Genomic DNA, 21,416 nt, shown 5'->3' with positions numbered 1-21,416 from the left:
GACGGCAGTCTGGGAGTCGATTCTTCTCTCACTCACACCATCTGTACCGGGATGCGATGCCATTGAGTTCAGTGTCGTTTTTCCGGATTAAGCTCCACGGAAGGCAATGGGAGCACGCCGATGTAGCCCAGCGGAGAAGGTGACTTATTTGGTGCTAGGAAAGTGACGGTTGGATTGGAAGATTCTCAAGAGGGCTAGGAACAGAGAGGGCCCAGAAGGAGCCCGTATCGCCGTCTGGGGTGCCGCTGAGGATCTCAGAGACTTTGGCAGCATCTGGGTATGTGATGGACAAAGCTGGGTCAAGCAGGAGAAGAGGGTGGCTAAGGTCCAACGAGGAAGTCGAGCTACATTTTGTCGTGGGATCCAAAACGCCCAGCTCCCCTCCGGATTTCCTCCCTCGGGCTCCTGGCTTGGGCATGCAGAGTGGCCCAGATGCAGGCGCAGGGGGTGGGCGTAGGACGTACCACACAGCCAGTGTTACACACACCCCTTCCCTGAGGTGCATTTGCATATGCCATTGCATTTGCTATATATTAAATCGCACTGGTTTGACTTGGCTCGGAAACTTTGCAGGGACCTGTCCCCGCACGGCAGGTGTCCTGGGACCTGATCTTTACATTCTAGGCTTAGCTTGTCCGTACTCCCTTGCATCAGGGCGTTGCTGCGTCCCTGAGCGAGCCCAGACATCGCGACGCCAGCGCACGGTGTGTCAAGCCGCCGTTCGCCTTCCCAGTCGTGCCCAGTAAGAAATGAGGCCAGGTCATTATGTCCAGCCAGGCCTCCGCGTGTTTTCAAACCAGCCCCTGGACCGGCCAAGCAACCGGCTTTGAACTCACGGTCATTCCCCGTGGCTTGGCCGGCAACTCGCTGCCCTTCCTGCAGCCCTGCTGTGAGGCCGGCTTGGTGGATGACTTCCCAGCGCGTCTCGCCGGCTGCCTTTGGCCCGTTCGAATGAGGCATTCTCTGCTCCTCGGTCACTGGCTTCAGGACCCCAGTCGCCCCCCAACGCCAGACAAACCCCTCCAAGGCCCAGCCTGAACAGCAAAGCCAACCTGAGCTCCCAGAACCCGGCCTGCCAGGAACCACGGCAAACCCAAACAGCATCTGCTGCACACCCCAAAATCCCAACGCAGCCAGCAGGGGCCCCCATACCGGCTCTGGGCCCCCCGGCTGGGGAGGGGAAATCAGAAATACAGGTTAAACCCGTGTGAGCGCGGCCTGCCTGTCATAGGAGGAAGTGCCGCAGGAGGCTGCTAGAAAAGTCCTTTGCGGGGTTAAGCCGGCCCCTCGCTCACCCCATGGCAACAGATCCTGCCTGTGGGGCTGGGCCCGGCTCCCCCTCCACCCCATTCACTCTCTCAGGATCCCTACTCCCCCTGACCTCCCCCATCCCCATAGGATCCCCCCCTCCCGGGCACCCCAACTCCACATCCCCTCAGGATCTCCCCTCTCCCTGACCCCTCATCCCCTCAGGATCCCCCCATCCCCTGGGCACCCTGACCCCCCATCCCCACAGGATCCCCCTCCCACCGGGCAACCCAACCCCTCACCCCTTCAAGATCCCCCCCTCCCTCTAGGCACCCCGACCCCACATCCCCTCAGAATCCCCCCTCCCCCTGGGCACCCTGACCCCTATCCCCTCAGGGTCTGACCCCCCGCCCAGGCACCCCGACCCCTCATCCCCTCAGAATCCCCCCTCCCCCTGGGCACCCTGACCCCTATCCCCTCAGGGTCTGACCCCCCGCCCGGGCATCCTGACCCCTCATCCCCTCAGGATCCCCCTCCCCCTGGGCATCCCAACTCCACATCCCCTCAGGGTATGGCCCCCGGGGCACCCCAACCCCTCATCCCTTCAAGATCCTCCCCTCCCCCTGGGCACCCTGACCCTATCCCCTCAGGGGCTGCCCCCCCCCCCGGGCCCCCCGAGCCCTCATCCCCTCAGGATCCCCCCTCCCCAGGCATCCCAACTCCCCATCTCCTCAGGATCTGGCCCCCCCGGGCACCCCAACTCCCCATCCCCTCAGGATCCCCCTTCCTAAGGCAGCGTCGCATCCCCGCTTGGTTTTCTCAGTGCCGGAGCGATTGTGCGAGAGGCCGCTGAGTGGGAAGAGCGGGACAGGGACGTGGGTTTCAGGGACCCTTGCAGTAGAATGCACGAAGCCGGTGCCAAGCGGGTCTATGGTACATGTTGGTCTTTCCGTTGTCCTTAATCCCTGGCTCAGGGCGAAGCTTTTCCCGGACGAGGGGGCTGTGTCAGAGCCGCACCTGCCCAGCGGCGCCGTGACCGTGTGACTTGGACTTCAGAGGGTCTGAACTGCAAGCTCGGGCCAGCTCATTACGCGCGGTTAGTACCGGAAGTTCAGCGATGCAATGTCTGTGCTTAACCTGAGACCATCCAGCACAAGGTAGATGCTGTGCAAAGCGCTCGAGACCCTGACGGTGCCTTAAAGAAAAATAGCAACCCGGAGGAGACCCGCGTGGTGCGTTATATCGACCGTCTGGTCCGCACGAAACGCTACAGTGCCCTGCGTAGGAACAAGGCCGTCATGCATCCGAAGAAGTGGGGCTTTTACCCACAAAAGCTTATGCCCAAATCAATCTGTTAGTCTTTAAGGTGCCACCCGACTCCTCGTTGTTTTTGTGGATACAGACGAACACGGCTCCCCCCGATACTTGGCAATTTGTAAGAAATCTTAAAGCATTAAGTTAGAGAATGGCCAGCGGACAAGCTCACATAATGCTCGGTGACTGTCTGGGTTTCTGTTCGACGCTCTGCGTGGCCCGTAAATCAGAGAAAAATGTTGATGGGGCACCTCGCTTTGAGGCCATATGGCTTTTAAATACAAGGAGTTTGTGAGAACCCAGCTGTTGGGCCTTGGAGAACAGAGAGCGATTTACAGCAAAGGGCTGAAATGTGGGTATGGAATCCAGGGGCGGGCGGGCGGGTGAGGGGGACACACAAAAGGTGTTTAAAATAAAGGGGAAAAAGGCTCTATATTCAGTCTGAATCAGGGATGTTTCATTTGAATACAATAGAGCTGACTCAACCCTCTTGAGCGGATTGGATTTAACCATCCCCTACTGAAATAGCTGGGGTGGTTCTGGTGCCTTCGGTGAGTCTGTAGACCTCAGTCAAGATGTCATTATGTCCACCAAGGTTAAACAGACTAGTTATCAGTGATGAGGTTTGCTGAGCGTTCACCTGCCGTCATCGGCGGGGGGGGATGGTGAGCTGTGATTAATGTATTCAATAAAATAAAACACGAGGTGTCACGGAGTATGGGGGGACTCAGGGCCCTGCACCCCCAGCGTCCCGCGATTCACCATGACTCTCAGCCAGCCAGTAAAGCAGAAGGTTTATTTGGATGACAGGAATACAGTCCAAGACAGGTCTTGCAGGCACAGACAACAGGACCCCCCTCAGTTAGGTCCATCTTGGGGTCCCCGGGCACCCCAGCCCCCTTGGGAGGTCAGAGCCCTGTCTGCCTCCCAGCCAAGTCCCTAGCCAGCTCCTGAAACTCTCCCTTCAGCGACCCCTCCCACCGCCTTTGTGCAGTTTCCCGGGCACAGGTGTCACCTGGCCCCCAACCCCTTCCTGGGTTCTCACGTTACATGCTCAGGTATTCTCCTTTGGTCAGTCTCCCATCCCCCAATGCAGACTATCCTAGCCACACTCCCCTGTCAGCATTCACAGACCACAGTAAGAACAGTCCCAGTTCGTCACACTAGGGTTCAGGCTTTCTAGCAGCTCAAAGTCCTTAAAAGTTTAAAAATAGAGCTTCAAAACCAAACAAGGGTCAGACCCCAAACCGAAAGGCTGGAAGGGTTCACCAACCTCCCCCGTACTTGGCTCAAATCAGAACGTGCTGCACGAATGCTCAGACATTTATAAGCCACACGGATGTGTAGGGTGTTTACTATGGTTCCGCCAGCTCCATTTTCATTTTGAAACAAACCTGAACTTCGAGCAGGAAAGAAGCACATTTAAAATGAAAACAATCCCCTAAGTCATTTGTTCCCTGACATCTGCAAGGCCCCCCCGGCCGGACAGGGAACATGGACGCGCTAAGGAGCTTTGTGAGTGTTGTGTGAAGGCCCTGCAGTGTTCTGCTTTGTCACCGAAAAGGGGAAAATGTCTTTTCACTAGAAGTTAGCCCAAAGCATCCCAGTTGTGCAGACAATTTAATTTTTACCTGCAGATCACAAAAGGGAACGTTTGGGGAGAGGCTGGGTAAATTCCTTATGTAGCTCTGAAGGCCGAGTTGTAGTGATCAAATCAGCCTGCTAGCTACAGACTTGGACGTTGGTTTGAAACAAAGAGTTAGGATGGTATGAAAACCTGAGGGAGAGGGGGAGACTGTCTCCTTATAACGGAAGCTAGTTTGACCAGGATGGCTGCTGTGGGACTGCAAGACCAGCTATGTTGCTTGCCTTTTGAACTCTGGAAATGTGTATCCTATAATATAGGGTGCCCAGACAGCAACTGTGAAAAAACGGGACAGGTGGTGGGGGGTAATAGGCGCCTATGTAAGAAAAAGTCCCAAGAAACGGGACTGTCCCTTTGAAAACGGACAGCTGGTCACCCTACTCTAACGTCGCTCTTTGTCCGGGCCGTCCGTACTAACGATGAGAGATGTCTTTACTGCCGTGTGATCTGATTGGCATGGAACTTCAAGCTGTTGCCCCAGGCCAGGGAAAACCCCATGTTACGTATAGTGATGCTCAATATGTTGAAAAAACAACAGCAGCAAGAAAAAACCTGGTATTACCCAGCTTGTACGGGGGTCGATGTATTTGGGGAATAATATTAACTACAATTTTGCTTGTTCTTTAACCCAAAGGCCCAAATTCATATTAGGGAAAAGACAGAATAACTATGTGCCAGCCTCCCTTTACCCTGTGCTGGAAGGTACATTTCTGCAATTGGCTTTTAATGTGTGAGGGCTTTAAAAAAATGGGTCTTTAAAAAGTAGTTTTTAAGGTTTCAATTGTTGTTTGTGACTTAGGGCATATGCAGGAGACAGGTGGGAGTTTCTTGAAAAGTATTTTGTTGCAAAGTGTTGGTTTGGAGTGTTTTAAAAATACTGGGGTTTTCACCCTGCAAAATATGTTTTGTGTGTGTGGTTTAAAAAGTTGGTTTAATTTGTTGTTGGTGATTGAGAGGCATATGCAGGAGACAGGTGGGGGGCTTTTTTTTTGAAAAGTATTTTGTTGCAAACTGTTGGTTTGGAGTGTTTAAAATATTGGGTTTTATACTCTCTGAAAATATGGGTTGCCAACCCTCCACGAAGTAAAGATTAATCTTTAATTAAAAGATCATATGAAACCTCCAGGAATACATCCAACCCTATCTGCAAAATGTGGAGTGTGCGTGTTTGAATGGTTTTAAAGGTTGCTTTTGAGCAGGGTGGAAAAAAATCAATGATTAAAAAAAAATTAAAAACTGATTTTTTTTAATTTAAATCAGATTTTTTGACGTTTTTTCCTCAAGAGGCATTTTATCTAAAGATAGTTTGAATTAAGATACATTATAGCTCAAAGCTCTCTCATCATGGAACAGGGATTATACATTCTAATTCTATAGTGTGAGACAATATATTCATGTCATGTTTAAGAAAAGTTTTGTACATGAGTTCCAATAGTTCATGGATTAGGGACCCAATCTTATGGAGTTCCAGGGGCTTCTGTAGAGATTATTTAGGTTAATCTTTCAATCTACCCAGTGGGACTCAGTGCTCAGTCTAGAAGATACCATCAGAGATGCTTAGTTCTGCAGTTCTCAAACTGTGGATTTGTGTCTCCAGAGATAACATGCTTGTTAACAGCAAAATGTTTTAAAATAAATAAATAATAGGTAGAGGTGAGAAATAACAGACCTCAACCCTATTGTCCCTCTGCACATTTGTGTAGATGGAGTCAGTCCCTGACCTCTCTCTAAAAGTGCAGAGGTTCAAAGAGTCCAATGAACAGAAGAATGTTGGGGGTGGACTAGATCTGGACAAGGACAAGAAGTCTGGAGATGTTTGTTTTGTTAAAATATTAGGTTTGCTGTTGAAGAAAAGAATCCAGAATACTTAACGTTGCTGTTTTAGTTAGAGAAAACAATTGAAATGTCTGGCTGGTGATGGTCTCCCCCTAATACAGCCTGGCAAGAAAATCCTCCAAGTATTAATGATTAACCTGTTGAATTGGAGATAGTTCACCTCCCAATGGCTTCATATGGATCTGCTTCAATGACCTGTGGTAAGGGAAATAACCACCCAATCCTTCCTTTTCTGATATAGCCCTAAAACTCACCTGAAACGTTTTCAAAATAAACCATTGTTTAAAATGTTTAGTGTGTACCTTCTAAAAATGAAACCGACCTCTCTCTGGGAGTTGGGAAGAACAACCACCAACAAGAATGCACTTCTATGTCGAAATCCCTGGTTAAATCCAGTCTTCCTGACGAGTGATTTCAATCAATTCCACCCTGCGGTTGATGCTTCAATTGTTTGTGGGTTTGAAAAGTATTTTGTTGCGAACTGGTTGGTTTGGTTTTGAGGGTTTAAAATACTCACCCTACTAGGGAGAATGAAACCCGCTTGCCCTCTCCACATGCAGCGGGGGGAGGCCAGGCAGGGAAGCCACGGGACAAGGTTGGCAGAGGAGCTGGGCACGACTCACGAGGCGTCTCACCCTCACAGGGGAGCGGTTCTGGAGCAGCGGGGGGCGAACCGGCGACCCAGCGCGAAGGGGGCGTTGGGGAAGATGCGGCGCACGATGGACTCTCCACGGGGGTGGCCTGCGCTCCCTGGGGGCTGGGCTGGGCGGCTCCTTCCAGCCCCATGTCTTTGGCTGAAGCTTTCCCAGCCTCCCCCCCCCGGCAACGATGTTTGGTCAAACTGGAAAAAACTGTGAACTGGGAGCGGCCCGACGGGAGGGCGGGCAAACGGTGACCCTGCAGCCCTTGTGCCCCAGGAGCCCTGAACCCCTTGTTCTCCCGCCCCCCCGGGGGTGGAGGGCAGCCAGATCGCGGTTGCACAAGTGGGTTGTGCAAGAGGCAGATGCCAGCCCCCCCCCCCGGCCGGGTATATAGCCGCCTGGAGCGCGGAGAAGGGCAGCGGAGCGCACGAGGCTCTCACCCGCCATGGATCTCCTGGGAGCCATCGCCCTGGTCCTGGTCATCTGCCTGTCCTGCCTCCTGCTCCTCTCCACCTGGCGGCAAATGCAGGGCCGGGGGGCAATGCCCCCGGGGCCCCCCCCCCGCTGCCCCTCCTCGGGAACCTGCTGCAGGTGGAGCTCCGCGACATGCGCAAGTCGCTGATGAAGGTGGGTGGCCCCGTCCCGGGATGTCCTGGGCAGCCCTGACCCCTCGAGGGGTCTCCAGCTCCCACCAACGCCCCCTCAGAGCCGCCGACCGGCTCAGCCTTTAGGCGCTTTATTGAGTTTCTGTGACTCCAGGTATCTCTGGGCCGGGGGGATGTCGGGGAAGGGCACTAGGGCAGTGCGGGATGGGGGGGGGATTGGTGTGTCTGCGGGGAGGGGCGAAGGGCAGGCTGTGCTGGGGGTGGGGGAGATCTTGGGGTTGGGGGCTGGGTGGCAGGGAGGGGAAAGGCAGGGGATGGGGATGGGGGAGCAGGGGACGGGCAGGGAAGGGGTGCTCTGTGGGGGGCGAGGAGGGGCAGGGCATGTGTCTGTGTGTCCCCGACGCTCCTTCCCCCCGGCCCACACGGCGTCTCCGTGGCAGATCAGCGAGCGCTACGGCCCCGTCTACACCCTCCACCTGGGCCCCCGGTGGGTGGTGGTGCTGTGCGGCTACCAGGCGGTGAAGGAGGCCCTGCTGGACCAGGCCGAGGCCTTCAGCGGGCGCGGGGAACAAGCCACCTTTGACTGGATCGCCCAGGGCTATGGTCAGTGGCGTCCGTGGGAGGGGAGCGAGCCGGGGGGGGCGCAGAGGGGGCAGGTCCCGGCCGGGGCAGAGTCACTCTATGCCGACCTCGACCTGGGGCAGGGGCTGGCTGGGCCGTTCCCAGCAATCCCGAAAATAGCTGTCTTTATGCGGTTAGATCCTGGGAGACAGATCCACCGCTCAGCCCCGCCAGGCGAGGGCCAGGGCGCGTCTCAGTTCAGTCATCGATCTGTGGAGCGGGTCCAAACTCAGTTGGGGGGAGGGATTCTCATTTAGATGGGGGGGGGGGGCGGTGACATCATTTTAAAATATCCCCCTCTCAGCATTTCATTTGGCATTTTGCACTTGCTTCCCTGCCTTCCCCCAAAAGGAAAAAACTTCAATAAATTTTCAAAACTCAGGGGTGGTCAACTTTTCAGTCCTCATAAGAACATCAGAGCGGCCAGACCGGGTCAGACCAAAGGTCCATCGAGCCCAGTGTCCTGTCATCCGACCGTGGGCAATGCCAGGTGCCCCAGAGGGAGTGAACAGAACAGGGAATCATCAAGTGTCCATTCCCTGTCGCCCATTCCCAGCTCCTGGCAAACAGAGGCTAGGGACACCATCCCTGCCCAGCCTGGCTAATAGCCATTGATGGACCTGTCCTCCGTGAACTGATCTAAGTTCTTTTTGAACCCTGTTATCGTCTTGGCCTTCACAACATCCTCTGGCAAAGAGTTCCACAGGTTGATTGTGCGTTTTGTGAAGAAATACTTCCTTGTGTTTGTTTTAAACCTATTGCCTATTAATGTCATTGGGTGACCCCTTGTTCTCGTGTTATGAGAAGGAATAAATAACACTTCCTGATTTACTTTCTCCACACCAGTCATGATTTTATAGCCCTCTAGCATATCGCCCCTTAGTCATCTCTTTTCCAAGCTGAAAAGTCCCAGTCTGATTAATCTCTCCTCATACGGCAGCTGTTCTATGCCCCCAATCATTTCTGCTGCCCTTCTCTGAACCTTTTCCAATTCCAATATATTGTTTTTGAGATGAGGAGACCACATCTGTACGCAGTATTCAAGATGTGGGCGTACCATGGATTTATATAGAGGCAATAAGATATTTTCTGTCCTATTATCTATCCCCTTCTTAATGATTCCCAGCATTCTGTTCGCTTTTTTTGGCTGCCGGTGCACATTGAGTGGATGTTTTCAGAGAACTCTCCACAATGACTCCAAGATCTTTCTTGAGTGGTAACAGCTCATTTAGACCCATCATTTTATATGTCTAGTTGGGATTATGTTTTCCCATGTGCATTACTTTGCATTTATCAACACTGAATTTCATCTGCCATTTTGTTGCCCAATCATCCAGTTTTGACAGATCCTTTTGTAGCTCTTTGCAGTCTGCCTGGGACTTAACTATCTTGAGTAGTTTTGTATCATCTGCAAATTTTGCCCCCCTCACTCTTTACCCCTTTTTCCAGATCATTGATGAATATGTTGAATGGGACTGGGCCCAGTACAGACCCCTGGGGGACACCACTAGTTACCTCGCTCCAATCTGAAAACTGACCATTTATTCCTACCCTTTGTTTCCTGTCTTCTAACCAGTTACTGATCCATGAGAGGACCTTCCCTCTTATCCCATGACAGCTTACTTTGCTTAAGAGCCTTTGGTGAGGGACCTTGTCAAAGGCTTTCTGAAAATCTAAGTACACTATAGCCACTGGATCCCCCTTGTCCACATGCTTGTTGACCCCCTCAAAGAATTCTAGTAGATTGGTGAGGCATGATTTCCCTTTACAAAAAATATGTTGACTTTTCCCGAACAAATTATGTTCCTCTATGTGTCTGACAATTTTGTTCTCTACTATAGTTTCAACCAGTTTGCCCGGTACTGAAGTCAGGCCTACTGGCCTGTAATTGCCAGGATCACCTCTAGAGCCCTTTTAAAAAATTGGTGTCACATTAGCTACCCTCCAGTCATCTGGTTCCTTCTGCTCTTTTGCCCGCCCCAGGAGTGGCCTTCAGCAACGGGGAGCGGGCGAAGCAGCTGCGCCGGTTCTCCATCACCACGCTGAGGAACTTCGGGGTGGGGAAGCGAGGCATCGAGGAGCGGATCCTGGAGGAGGCTCATTTCCTGCTGAAAGCCTTGCGGGGCACGAAAGGTTTGTCGGTGCCGGGGCCAGGGAGTTGGGGGCCAGACCCCAGCTGGTGGGAACCGCCCAGAGCTCCATTGGGGTCAATATGGAGCCAGCCCCACAGCGGCAGTTAATCAGCCATCTCTCCACCCCACACCAATTAACTTCAGAGAAGGGTTTGTCTGTCACTCCCAGAGTGGTCTACAAAGGAGGTTGGGAGCATTATCCCATTAGGCGGGCGGGGAAACAGGCATGGGTCATCCCGGCAGGGCTCGAGCAAGGCATTCAGGAGATCTCTGTTCTCTTCCTGGCTCTAGGACAGACCCCCGGTCCTGCCGAGAAGGGGGGTCGGGAACAGGGTGAAGATGGTGCTGAGATGCCCCGGTCCTGGGAACCAGAGTGGGGCAGAGCCACTGATGGCGCTGCTGGCTGGAGAGAACTAGTCCAGTGTTCGCCTCTAGGCTTCGTGGCCCCCTTTGCCCAGGGCGGAGCTTACAGGCATGTGTCCACATGGCAGGTGGCGGCTGCAAGATCAGGGAGAAGGAGGTCCCTAGGGACCACGGGGGGTGTGGCAGCAGAGACGGTCTGTGGCACAACCCCCCGGCTCACCTGTGCCCCACCCAACGCTGGTTGTACCCCCTAGGTTTGCCCTTTGACCCCACCTACTTCCTGAGCCGCACGGTGTCCAACGTCATCAGCTCCGTGGTCTTCGGGGACCGGTTCGACTACGAGGACAAGGAGTTCCTCTCCCTGCTCCACATGATCACCGAGAGCTTCCGCTTCACCGCCACGGCCTGGGGGCAGGTACACCGGGGGGGGGGGGGGGGGGCCCCACCCCCCCGCCCTGAGACATGTCTGCACTGTGCTGCAGGGGGGGGGGGGGGCGGGGGTGGGAGGGGGGGGGGGAGGGGGATGCGAGAACGCTGGGAGGGAAGTGAAGAGGAAAACCTGGGACCTGCAGTGATGGGTATGAAATAGATACAGGGGAATGTCGGGGGATGGACAGAGAGTGTGAATGGAAATAGATAGATAGATAGATAGATAGATAGATAGATAGATAGATAGATAGATAGATAGGGTGTATGGGGATAGATAGCTAGATAGAGGGGGTGGAAGGGGATAGATAGATAGATAGATAGATAGATAGATAGATAGATAGATAGATAGGGTGGATGGGGATAGATAGATAGATAGATAGATAGATAGATAGATAGATAGAGAGGGTGGATGGGGATAGATAGATAGATAGATAGATAGATAGATAGATAGATAGATAGATAGATAGATAGATAGAGAGGGTGTGTGGGGATAGATATAGATAGGTCAGTGGGATGGGGATGGATATAGACAGACAGACAGATTGGCTCTCAACCCACCCCGTGTTCAGCGGGCTCTCTGCTCTCCATTTCACCCAGCTCTACGAGATGTTCTCGGGCACCATGCGCTACCTGCCCGGCCCCCAGCGCGCAGCGTTCAAGCAGCTGAAGGGGCTGGAGAAGTTCATCGAGAGGAAGGTGAAGGCGAACCAGAAGACCCTGGACCCCAGCGCCCCTCGGGATTTCATCGACTGCTTCCTGGTCAAAATGCAGCAGGTACCGGCCGTAGCCGGAGGGGACAGCTCAGCGTTGTCAGTATCAGGCCTGAGAGACCAAACGGCCTGATTGTAACCAGGGTTTCAACTGGTAACGGGGTCAGTTCAGGCCTCAAACCTTCTGGGGCAGAGAAAGCGAGCCCCACAGATAGCGAAGAACAACGGGCTTTGAGGAAAGCACTGGGCTGGATCTCAGGAGATCAGGGCTCTGCCACTGACCCCCCCCCCATGTGGCCTTAGTCAAATCACGGCATTGTGTTGTACCTCAGTTTCCCCACTTATACAATTTGGATGGAGAGCCATCCTCTGAGACTGTGAGCTCCTTGGAGCAGGGATTGTCCCTCACTCTCTCACCCGCCCCAACGGGGGCCCTGATTTCAGCCAGGGTCCGTGCAGCTCCCCACACTAATGGGCGCTGACCTGGCTTCTGTGCAGTGTACTGGAGTCCCAGACGGATTCCGTTCCCAGACACATCCCCAGAGTTCTCACAAGCATCCTGGCATTTTTTTTTCTCGTTCTGTTCAAGGAAAAGGAAAATCCTTCCTCTGAGTTTTTCCTAAAGAACATTGTTCTGACGGCGCTCAACGTCTTCTTCGCCGGGACAGAGACCGTCAGCACCACCCTGCGCTACGGCTTCCTGCTCCTGCTGAAATACCCGGAGATCGAAGGTAACTGGAAAGGGGGTGTGACGGGTTGGGTCACAGAGACCCCCTTGGGACTGACACCTGATGTGCTGAGACTACCTCTGAGCCCATTTTCCCTACCAGCTTGGGACTCCAGAACCCTGCCTGGTTGAGCCAGACACGCCAGCCTGCTGCAACCCAGACCCAGGGTCTGAACCACATGCCTCAAAGCTGCAGAATTAACTGAAAACAGCTTAAGAAGTGCTCCTGTCTCCAGCACCCAGATACCCAAATCCCAACAGGATCCAAACCCCAAGTGAATCCGTTTTACCCTGTATAAAGCTTATACAGGGTAAACTCATAAATTGTCCTCCCTCTATAACACTGATAGCGAGATACGCACAGGTGTTTGCTCCCCCAGGTATTAATCACTTACTCTGGGTTAATTAATAAACAAAAGTGATTTTATTAAGTATAAAAAGTAGGATTTAAGTGGTTCCAAGTAATAACAGACAGAACAAAGTAAAGTTACCAAGCAAAATAAAACAAAACACGCAAGTTAAATTAAATTAAAGGAGATATCCTATCTCCTAGAACTGGAAGGGACCTTGAAAGGTCATTGAGGCCAGCCCCCTGCCTTCAGTAGCAGGACCAAGTACTGATTTTGCCCCAGATCCCTAAGTGGTCCCCTCAAGGGCTGAACTCACAACCCTGGGTTTAGCAGACCAATGCGCAAACCACTGAGCTAAGCCTAATACAGTAAGAAACTGAATGAAGATAAATCTCACCGTCAGAGATGTTCCAATAAGTTCTTTCACAGGCTAGACTCCTTCCTAGTCTGGGCCCAACCCTTTCCCTGGTACAGTCCTTGTTAGCTCCAGATCAGGTGGTAACTAGGGGGTTTCTCATGACTGCAGCCCCCTTTGTTCTGTTCCACCCCCTTTTATAGCTTTGGCACAAGGCGGGACTCTTTTCTCTCTGGGTCCCCACCCCTCCTTCTCAATGGAAAAGCACCAGGTTTAAGATGGATTCCAGTCCCAGGTGACATGGCCACATGTCCTGTGAGACCTCCGGCCTCCAATCTTCCCAGCCTGACTCACAGGAAGGCTTACAAGTAAAACAGATTTCAGAGTGGTAGCCGTGTTAGTCTGTATCAACAAAAACAACAAGGAGTCCTTGTGGCACCTTAGAGACTAACACATTTATTTGGCATAAGCTTTCGTGGGCTACAGCCCACTTCATCAGATGCATGAAGTGAAAAATCCAGGAGCAGGTATAAATACATGAAAGGATGGGGATTGCTTTACCAAGTGTGAGGTCAGTCTAGCGAGATAAATCAATTAACAGCAGGATACCAAGGGAGGAAAAATAACATTTGAAGTGGTAAGAGAGTGGCCCATTACAGACAGTTGACAAGAAGGTGTGAGTAACAGTAGGGGGAAATTAGTATTGGGGAAATTAAGTTTAGGTTTTGTAATGATCCAACCACTCCCAGTCTTTATTCAGGCTTAATCTGATGGTGTCCAGTTTGCAAATTAATTCCAGTTCTGCAGCTGCACGTTGGAGTCTGTTTTTGAAATTTTTTGGTTGAAGAATTGCCACTTTTAGGTCTGTTATTGAGTGACCAGAAACAGAGCCATCCACAGTCAATTGTCCTGGTTAATGGGAGCCATCAAGATTCCAAACCACCATTAATGGCCCACACTTTGCATAATTACAATAGGCCCTCAGAGTTATAGTTCATGTTCCTAGTTTCAGATACAAGAGTGGTACATTTATACAAATAGGATGACCACACTCAGGAGATTATAATCTTTGTAATGATACCTTACAAGAGACCTTTTGCATAAAGAATATTCCAGTTACATTATATTCACCCGCATTAGCGTATTTCCATAAAATCATTTGGAGTGCAACGTCACGGGGGGACAAAGGAAAGGCAAAGGGCCGGATCCTCAGCTGGGGTAAATCAGCCGGGTTCTGCTGAGGGCAGCGGCGGTTCCTCCCTTTACACCAGCTCCGGATGGGGCCGGACAGTCACAGCTCGGCAGCGAGTTTGTGTCCGGTCTGTGTCGCTCCGTCGTGAGTCAAAGGAAGCCGACGGTCAGGGAACGCCGGGTCAGCGTTGCTATTTCAGATTCCAATTCTAGGGGCCAGATCCGGATCTCGGTTCCCCCGGGGTTAATCCAGAGTCACCCCCTGACGACAGTGGGGGCAGGGCCAGATCCTGATCTCGGTTCCCCCGGGATCAATCCGGATTCGCACGGGCCCCCCTTTGAGCTGTGCTCACATCTCCACAGAAAAGATCCACGAGGAGATCGACCGGGTGATCGGGCGGAACCGCGCCCCGAGCATGGAGGACCGGAGCCAGATGCCCTACACTGACGCCGTCATCCACGAGTTCCAGAGGTTCTGCGACGTCATCCCCATGGGCCTGGCGCGCCGGGTGACCAGGGACACCCAGTTCCGGGGATACACTATTCCCAAGGTAGGCCCCGGGGTGTCTATCCCCCGCCCCACCCCATGGCTGTGTAGGGCTGAGCATTGCCCCAGGCAGCGGGGTGGTCTGGAGCTCAGGATGCCTGGGTTCTCCTCCTGCCTCTGGGAAGTCGTGTGGTCTAGCGGGCCGGGCACCAGACTGGGGCTTATGAGACCTGGTTTCTGTTCCCAGCCCTGCTACAGGACCTCGAGTGACTCTCTTTCCCCCCCACCCTCTGTCTAGGTCCAATTCCCAGCTCTGCCACTGACTCATCGTGTGACCTTGGGTATCACTCTGTGCCTCAGTTTCCCCATCTGTTAAATTAACATACATGCAGTTAATGAGCTTTTGTTTGTCTATTTAGACAGGGAGCTCTTTGGGGCAGGGAGCGTCTCTCACTATGTCTGTGCAGCACCTTGCACGACGGGGCCCTGATCTCGGTTGGGGTCTGGGCAGCGCCCGGCGTGACGGGGCCCTGATCTCGGTTGGGGTCTGGGCAGCGCCCGGTGTGACGGGGCCCCGATCTCGGTTGGGGTCTGGGCAGCGCCCGGCGTGATGGGACCCTGATCTCGGTTGGGGTCTGGGCAGCGCCCGGCGTAACGGGACCCTGATCTCAGTTGGGGTCTGGGCAGCGCCCGGTGCGACGGGGCCCTGATCTAGGTCGGGGTCTGGGTAGCTGGTACTAATCAGCATAGGTCCATCAGCTGTGGACCTGGCCCATGGTGTCCCATGTTTACTGTGGGTTTTCCCAGTGTGTCTAGGAGCCCCAGTCATGGACCAGACCCCACCGCGCTCGGTGCTGTAATGCACAGAANGGTACCCTGACCTCGGGTGAGGCCGACGGACACATCTGGGGTAATTATCACCTGTGCCATCCCACAGGAGTAGCTGGTTCCTTTTCTCCGAACCAGGCTCGGTCGTTTGCCCCTCACTCCAGCGAATGCCAGTCTCCCAGTGGCGCGATCGGGCGGGTTCCTGCCCAGGGCGTTGTGGGGAATGTGGCCTAGGAGCAGACAGGCGACGTTAGCTCTGAATGCAGCATTGCTGAGCCCGGACTGGGACACCGTGTCTGGTTCCGGTGTCCACGCCTCGCACACGGTGCTGACCAGCTGGAAAGGGTTCGGAGAAGAGCTACAGGCTGCACTGGAGGTCTGGGGAACCCGCCGCACAGAGACTCCGGGAGCTCAGTGGAGCGGCGGTTAAGGGGTGATTTGATCCCGGTCTATCGGCACCGCCTGGGGGAGAAGGGATCTGACGGCCGCGGGGTCCCTAATCTAGCAAAGGCGGAGTGGGAGCCAAAGACCGAAAGCTGAAGCTTGGTGGTAAATCCCAACTAGAAATAAAGTGCAAATTTTTAAGACTGGGGGGGAATTAGCCCCTGGAACAGCTTCCGTCGCTTGCCCGCTGCAGAGCCAGGCCGGCTGCCTTTCCGGAAGAGACGCTGTAATTAAACACAGATTGCTGGGCTCAGTAGCGGAAGTCACTGGGTGAGATTCTCCTGCACCTGCTCTGCTGGGGTCAGGCTCGATGATCGCAGTGATCCCTTCAGATTGTAATATCTCCCTCCCGAGCGTGTTATTGCTCCGTCCTCCTGGGTCCTCGCTGTCCGTCCCGGGTCAGGATCACTGAACAGATCAGGGGGACTTTTCTCCCCTGTTGTTTGCCCAGCTGCAGGGCTCAGAGCATCCGGCCGGCTGCTTTCACAAAGTCAGTGACTGTCGAGAGCTCAAAGATCTGCCTCATTAACCCCTCCCAGCACTGCAACATCATGCAACTGGCCCCTCTACAGCTCTTCAAACGAACGGTGCCCAATTTCCCCAACAATCGTCACCGCCAGAGCTCCAGACTGGGGCAGAGTTTGGACAAGGGGTGAGATCCCCTCCCAGAGTCTCACCTGCCCTGGCACCCTGCTGCGGCCGGGCCATGACGCCTCCTTTGTCCTCTCTCCTAGGGAAGAGGTATTGTTTCGGGGAGATGCTGGCGCGCATGGAACTCTTCATCTTCCTCACCAGCATCCTGCAGAACTTCCGCTTCCGCTCCCCCGTGGAGCCCAAAGACATCGACATCTCCCCGAAGCTGGTTGGGTTCGCCACCCTGCCCCGCAGCTACGAGATGTGCCTGGTCCCGCGCTAGCAGCCCCGCGGAGCCAGACGGGATTTCTGGGGGGGAGGGAGAAACACAAAGGAACCAGACCCTTTATTAGGTGGAGACCTGGCCCTGTCAGAAAAAGGAGCCAATGGGGGGATCTGGCTGTGTGAAAGTGCCACATAGGGCTAGCTGATAGCTTGTATCTCCCCGCTGCGCAAGGGAATCCCGGCTCCCCGACACCTTTACATCCCCCCCACCTCCCGTGCTTGGCCCTGGCCGCTCCAAAGGTGTCTTGCTAGGCCTCGTAGCTAGTCCGTGAGCCAGAGCAGCGCGGTGCTTCGGGATCCCGCGGAATAGCTGTTTGCTGCTCGCACGAGGCCAGCACTCTGCTCTCTTGATGGAGTCAGCCGGATGCAAACCGCAACCGACCAGGAGATACTGAATAAACAGCAGAGCCCTGCCGTTGCAGCGAGAAATCGGTCACATTTCGGTTTGGAAATGTTCCAAAGATCAGCCTTTGCCCGGAGCCGCGCTAGTGAGAACCGAAGGGGGCAGCAGGCTGGGGCAGGCGGGTTATGGGAACCAGACGGCTCCGAGCTCACGGCTGCAGGGCCGGTTTCACGGTTTTGGTCTCTGAGCCACGCTGTTCAGTTAACTCCTGCGCTAACACCCATGGAAGCTGGCTTAGCTGTCGTCTGATTAGCTAATAAATTGGAGTGGGTCAGACCCCAGTAATTATGCGGAGTGCTGATTGTTGATTGCTAACGAGCCTCTCCCCAGGGCAGGTGGGCGGGGAACGGGCAGAGAGTGGGTGACAATGGCTGACACCGACCAGCAGTAAATTGTGACTGCTCTGGGGCCAGGGAAGGACATGCCGCTCGGAGGGGGCATTCTTCATTGCCCCCTGTAGCGAGGGAGCAGTGCATGCATCGCTCTTTGCCCGGGTCTCTGTTGAAATTCACCAGCTAGAAATGGTGGCAGCGTGGCCTAGAGGCGAGGGTGCTGTCCTCAGCGTCCAGAGATCTGGGGTTTAATCCTGGTTCTGCTACCGATCTGCTCAGTGACCTTGGGCATGTCTCTTTCTCTTCAGCCCGGGAGCTCTTCGGGGCAGGGACAGGCTCTCACCCAGCACAACAGGGCCCTGATCCCGGTCGGGGTGGGGGGGGTCACTTTCACCAGTGCAAAGGGGAATGTAACACGCTACAGATGGGTCCAGCTTTGCACTCACTTTGTCCCTGGTGTGCGAGATGCCGAGAGCTCAGTGCGGGGGAGTGGAGGGGACGGATATCAGTTTGTTTCAAGCTGAAAGTGAATTTTTTTCACCAGAATGAAAAACCAAGAAAAAACCACCTAACATGGAAAAACAAACTTCCCAACAGAACGAAAAGGCAAAACACTGACTTTGGAAAGGATCAACGGCTGTTTTGTCGGCGGGGGGGCGGGGGGGGGATAAATTTTTTTCCCCAGACCAAACTATTTACTGAATTTGACCCACGTTCATGGACAGTTTGGCTGCCCCCAACTCTGCATTTCTGGGGCAAACTCACTATTCACTGAAAAAACATCCCCCGGCTCTAGAGCCGACCCCGGGCACAAGCAGGGGAGAATGAGCCCCGTGGATCCCGGGCCCGCACTTTGAACGGGTGCCTGGGACCGCTCCACGGCCACGTTAGCAAAGGGCAATGAACGTTCCCAGAACCCAGCTCCCAGGGACAGGCCGCTCTCTCCCCATGTGTTGGCAGCAGCCGGCCCGGCCTTTGGCCAGCCTGGACGAAGAGCTGGTGTGGTCCAGCAGTGGAGACCCAGAAAATCACGAGGATTTGTGATGCCGAAATCATGCGCTTGTCACATAGCCCTGGGCCAGGGGTTTTCAACCGTTTTCCATTTCAACTGGAAGTGTGGACCCCGTTAAATCTCACACATAATCTGCGGACCCCCAGGGGGGCTGCGGCCCACAGGTTGAAAACCTCTGAAGTAGGGTAAAAGGTCAGACGCTGCTGCTGCTGTATCACAACAAAACCCCCTAAAGGCCATGGCCTCATACACATTTATCCCATCCCTGCGGCTGGGGCAGGAGCAGGGTGTCAAAGTGGCTTTAAGCTCCCCTTGGCAGCTCTCTGTGTTAGTTAGAGCAACCTCAGGGCTACCCTAACTCACGTCCTGCCCCCTATGGGCCCTGGGGAGCAGAGCCTAGCCACAGTGCCGTGTGCTCTGGCCACGCCCCTGAGCTGACCCCTGGGCCAAGGGTTGGGAGCAGGGCCCTTACAACAGCTCCTACGTGCAGGGGGAATTCTGAGGGGCCATTTCCTCCACTTCAAGCCCCCTTTACCCTGGCCCTGAGGGGCCCCAGGGTGACAGAATCAGGCCCATTGGCTCAGGCGGTGACCTGAATTACCGTATCGGAGCAATTCCAACCCAGGAAGAAAGTGGAAATTTCATAAGAGAATCTGGTTAGACTGGGAGCGCTTTGGGGCAGGGACTGTCTCTCATTGTGGGTCTGGGCAGCGCCCGGCGTGATGGGGCCCTGATCTCAGCTGGGGTCTGGGTAGCGTATCGGGGGAATGATCCAAGGGCCATTGTCCTTCTTATCTGTGCGCCTTCATCAATCATTAATCCTCATCGCATGTGGCAGGTGATCATAAGGGCAGAATTCACCCAGTGCCGTGGGGTCAGCTCCGGGGGCACCTGTGAAACTCCATGTCGAAGGTCACAAGCCTTAGGCCCCGATTCAGGAAAGCGTTTAAGCATGTGCTTGAGCCCAGCGCTACTCAGGACAGCCCAGGAGCACACAGAATCAGAGACTCGTAGGACAGACAGGGACCCTGAGACGTCGTCTAGTCCTGTCCCCTCCACTCACGGCAGGGCTCAGTATTGATCATCCCTGACAGGGGTTTGTCTAAACTGCTCTTAAAAATCCCCAATGATGGAGATTCCACAACCTCCCTGGGCAATTTATTCCAGTGTCTAACCACCCCGACAGTTAGGAAGTTTTTCCTAATGTCCAACCTAGACCTCCCATTGCTTCTTGTCCTGTCCTCTGAGGAAGAACAATTTACCTCCCTCCTCCTTGCAACAACCCTTTGGGTTCAGATCCCATTGGGGGCCAGTTCAGCGCTCTGAACGAGGGGTCTTTCCTGGATTGGGCCTTTGGAGAAAGTTCCAGGTGACGCGTCTGAGGGCCCGGTCGGCGCCTGGCTCCCCGAAGAACCCCGTAAGCCCGGGAGGTGAGCGAGACGGGTGAGCCATTGTTCCCGTCTCACAGCAATGGATGGATGAATGATGGGTGTGAAGGGGGTAGATAGATGGCTCTGTATGGGGATGGATGGGTGGATGATGGGTTTGAATGGGGATGGATGGATGGATGGATGGATGGATGATGGGTGTGAATGGGGGTAGATAGATGGCTTTGTATGGGGATGGATGGGTGGATGATGGGGATGGATGGATGATGGCTGTGAATGGGAATGGATGGATGGATGGATGATGGGTGTGAATGGGGGTAGATAGATGGCTCTGTATGAAGATGGATGGATGATGGGTTTGAATGGGGACAGGTGGATGGATGATGGCTCTGTATGGGGCTGGAAGGATAGAACGGATGGATGGATTCTGAGTTGTGATCAGATACGTTTACGGCTCAGCTTTCGGGCTCCTGAGTGCACTGCTGGTCTGGGTTTGGATTCGATGCCATCAAATCCCCCACATCGCTCTGGCCAGCCATCCCCTGCGTGGAGGCGATGCCCCCGCTCTCTCCCTCACCCTGTACCCACCCTGGTGTGCACGTCTCTGCAGCTGAGTGCGGCGTACGGGCCGGCGTTCCTGGTGTCTGTCGCCTCCAAGCAGGTGGCGCCGTCAGGCTGCGGCGAGGTCAGTGCGGCGCAATCCACAGCGGGGCTGAATGCGCCGGCAGGGGGACTTCCCGCCAGCTGGCAAGGGCCACGCAGGGCTCAGTACAACTCCAGCCAGTGCAGATCCCGGGGCCAGCCCTCAGCAAGTGTAGATCAGCCTCGCTCCATTGGGACGGTGCCAATAGCCACCCGCCGAGGGTCTGCCTCATCGACTGCCGTGGAGCCAGGCACACCAGCTTGGGGGTCGGGCCCCACTCACGCCCATGGAGCTATGGCTGATTGACACCAGCTAGGGGGTCTGGCCCCAGTGACCCCAGCGGCGCTATGGCTGATCCAGTTACCGAAGCCAGACCCACAGGGGTCTATTGACCCTGCTGTGGGCAAAGAGACCCGAGTGCGGGCGACGCTCTACGGGCTTTGCTCATAGTCATTCCTAATGATATTATTTCTAGTGATCGTTAATTGATAACACTCTCTCGTCAATGCCCACTGTTGTTAGCAAAACTTTACATTAATTTATTCCTAATTATAACATGCTACTATTAATTGCTGATTCGTTACATTATTGGCATTCATGGTCAATAAATAACAATTGCTACTAATTGCTAACTATTAATAACTGGGTCTCTTAAGTGCTAATTACTAATTAATAGTTGTTAATTGCTAATACTTAATTATTGATTTTTAACAAGCCGTAATTATTCATTTCCCATATGCTTAATGAGTAGGGTATGTATTTATTAATTGTGACTACATGCTATTTGCTAATCA

The 21,416-nt window shown here is 54.0% G+C and overlaps 2 protein-coding genes across 3 annotated transcripts in view; both read left to right on the top strand.

The window, feature by feature from the left end:
* Positions 1-17,536, top strand: part of LOC117888569 (cytochrome P450 2A13-like) — a 36,223-nt gene extending 18,687 nt beyond the window's left edge. Inside the window, exon 10 of one of the 2 annotated variants that reach the window (XM_034792101.1) lies at positions 16,880-17,536. Coding sequence is in view for 1 of the 2 variants with exons in the window: in XM_034792103.1 (XP_034647994.1) it covers positions 16,661-16,842 (182 nt within the window). In the remaining variant the exon portion in view is untranslated. The other variant, XM_034792103.1, reaches the window with a different exon arrangement.
* On the top strand, positions 7,049-14,967 carry LOC117888576 (cytochrome P450 2A13-like). The gene is given in 8 exon segments (XM_034792111.1): positions 7,049-7,237; positions 7,240-7,311; positions 7,730-7,892; positions 9,894-10,043; positions 10,660-10,820; positions 11,432-11,608; positions 12,134-12,275; positions 14,531-14,967. Coding segments are annotated over 8 exon segments (1,395 nt in total). The 5' UTR covers positions 7,049-7,129; the 3' UTR covers positions 14,953-14,967.
* Positions 17,537-21,416: the final 3,880 nt, after the last annotated feature.

Source organism: Trachemys scripta, chromosome 16 (genome assembly GCF_013100865.1).
Source record: "Trachemys scripta elegans isolate TJP31775 chromosome 16, CAS_Tse_1.0, whole genome shotgun sequence".
NCBI lineage: Eukaryota > Metazoa > Chordata > Testudines > Emydidae > Trachemys > Trachemys scripta.
This window is presented reverse-complemented; position numbering and strand designations above follow the sequence as displayed.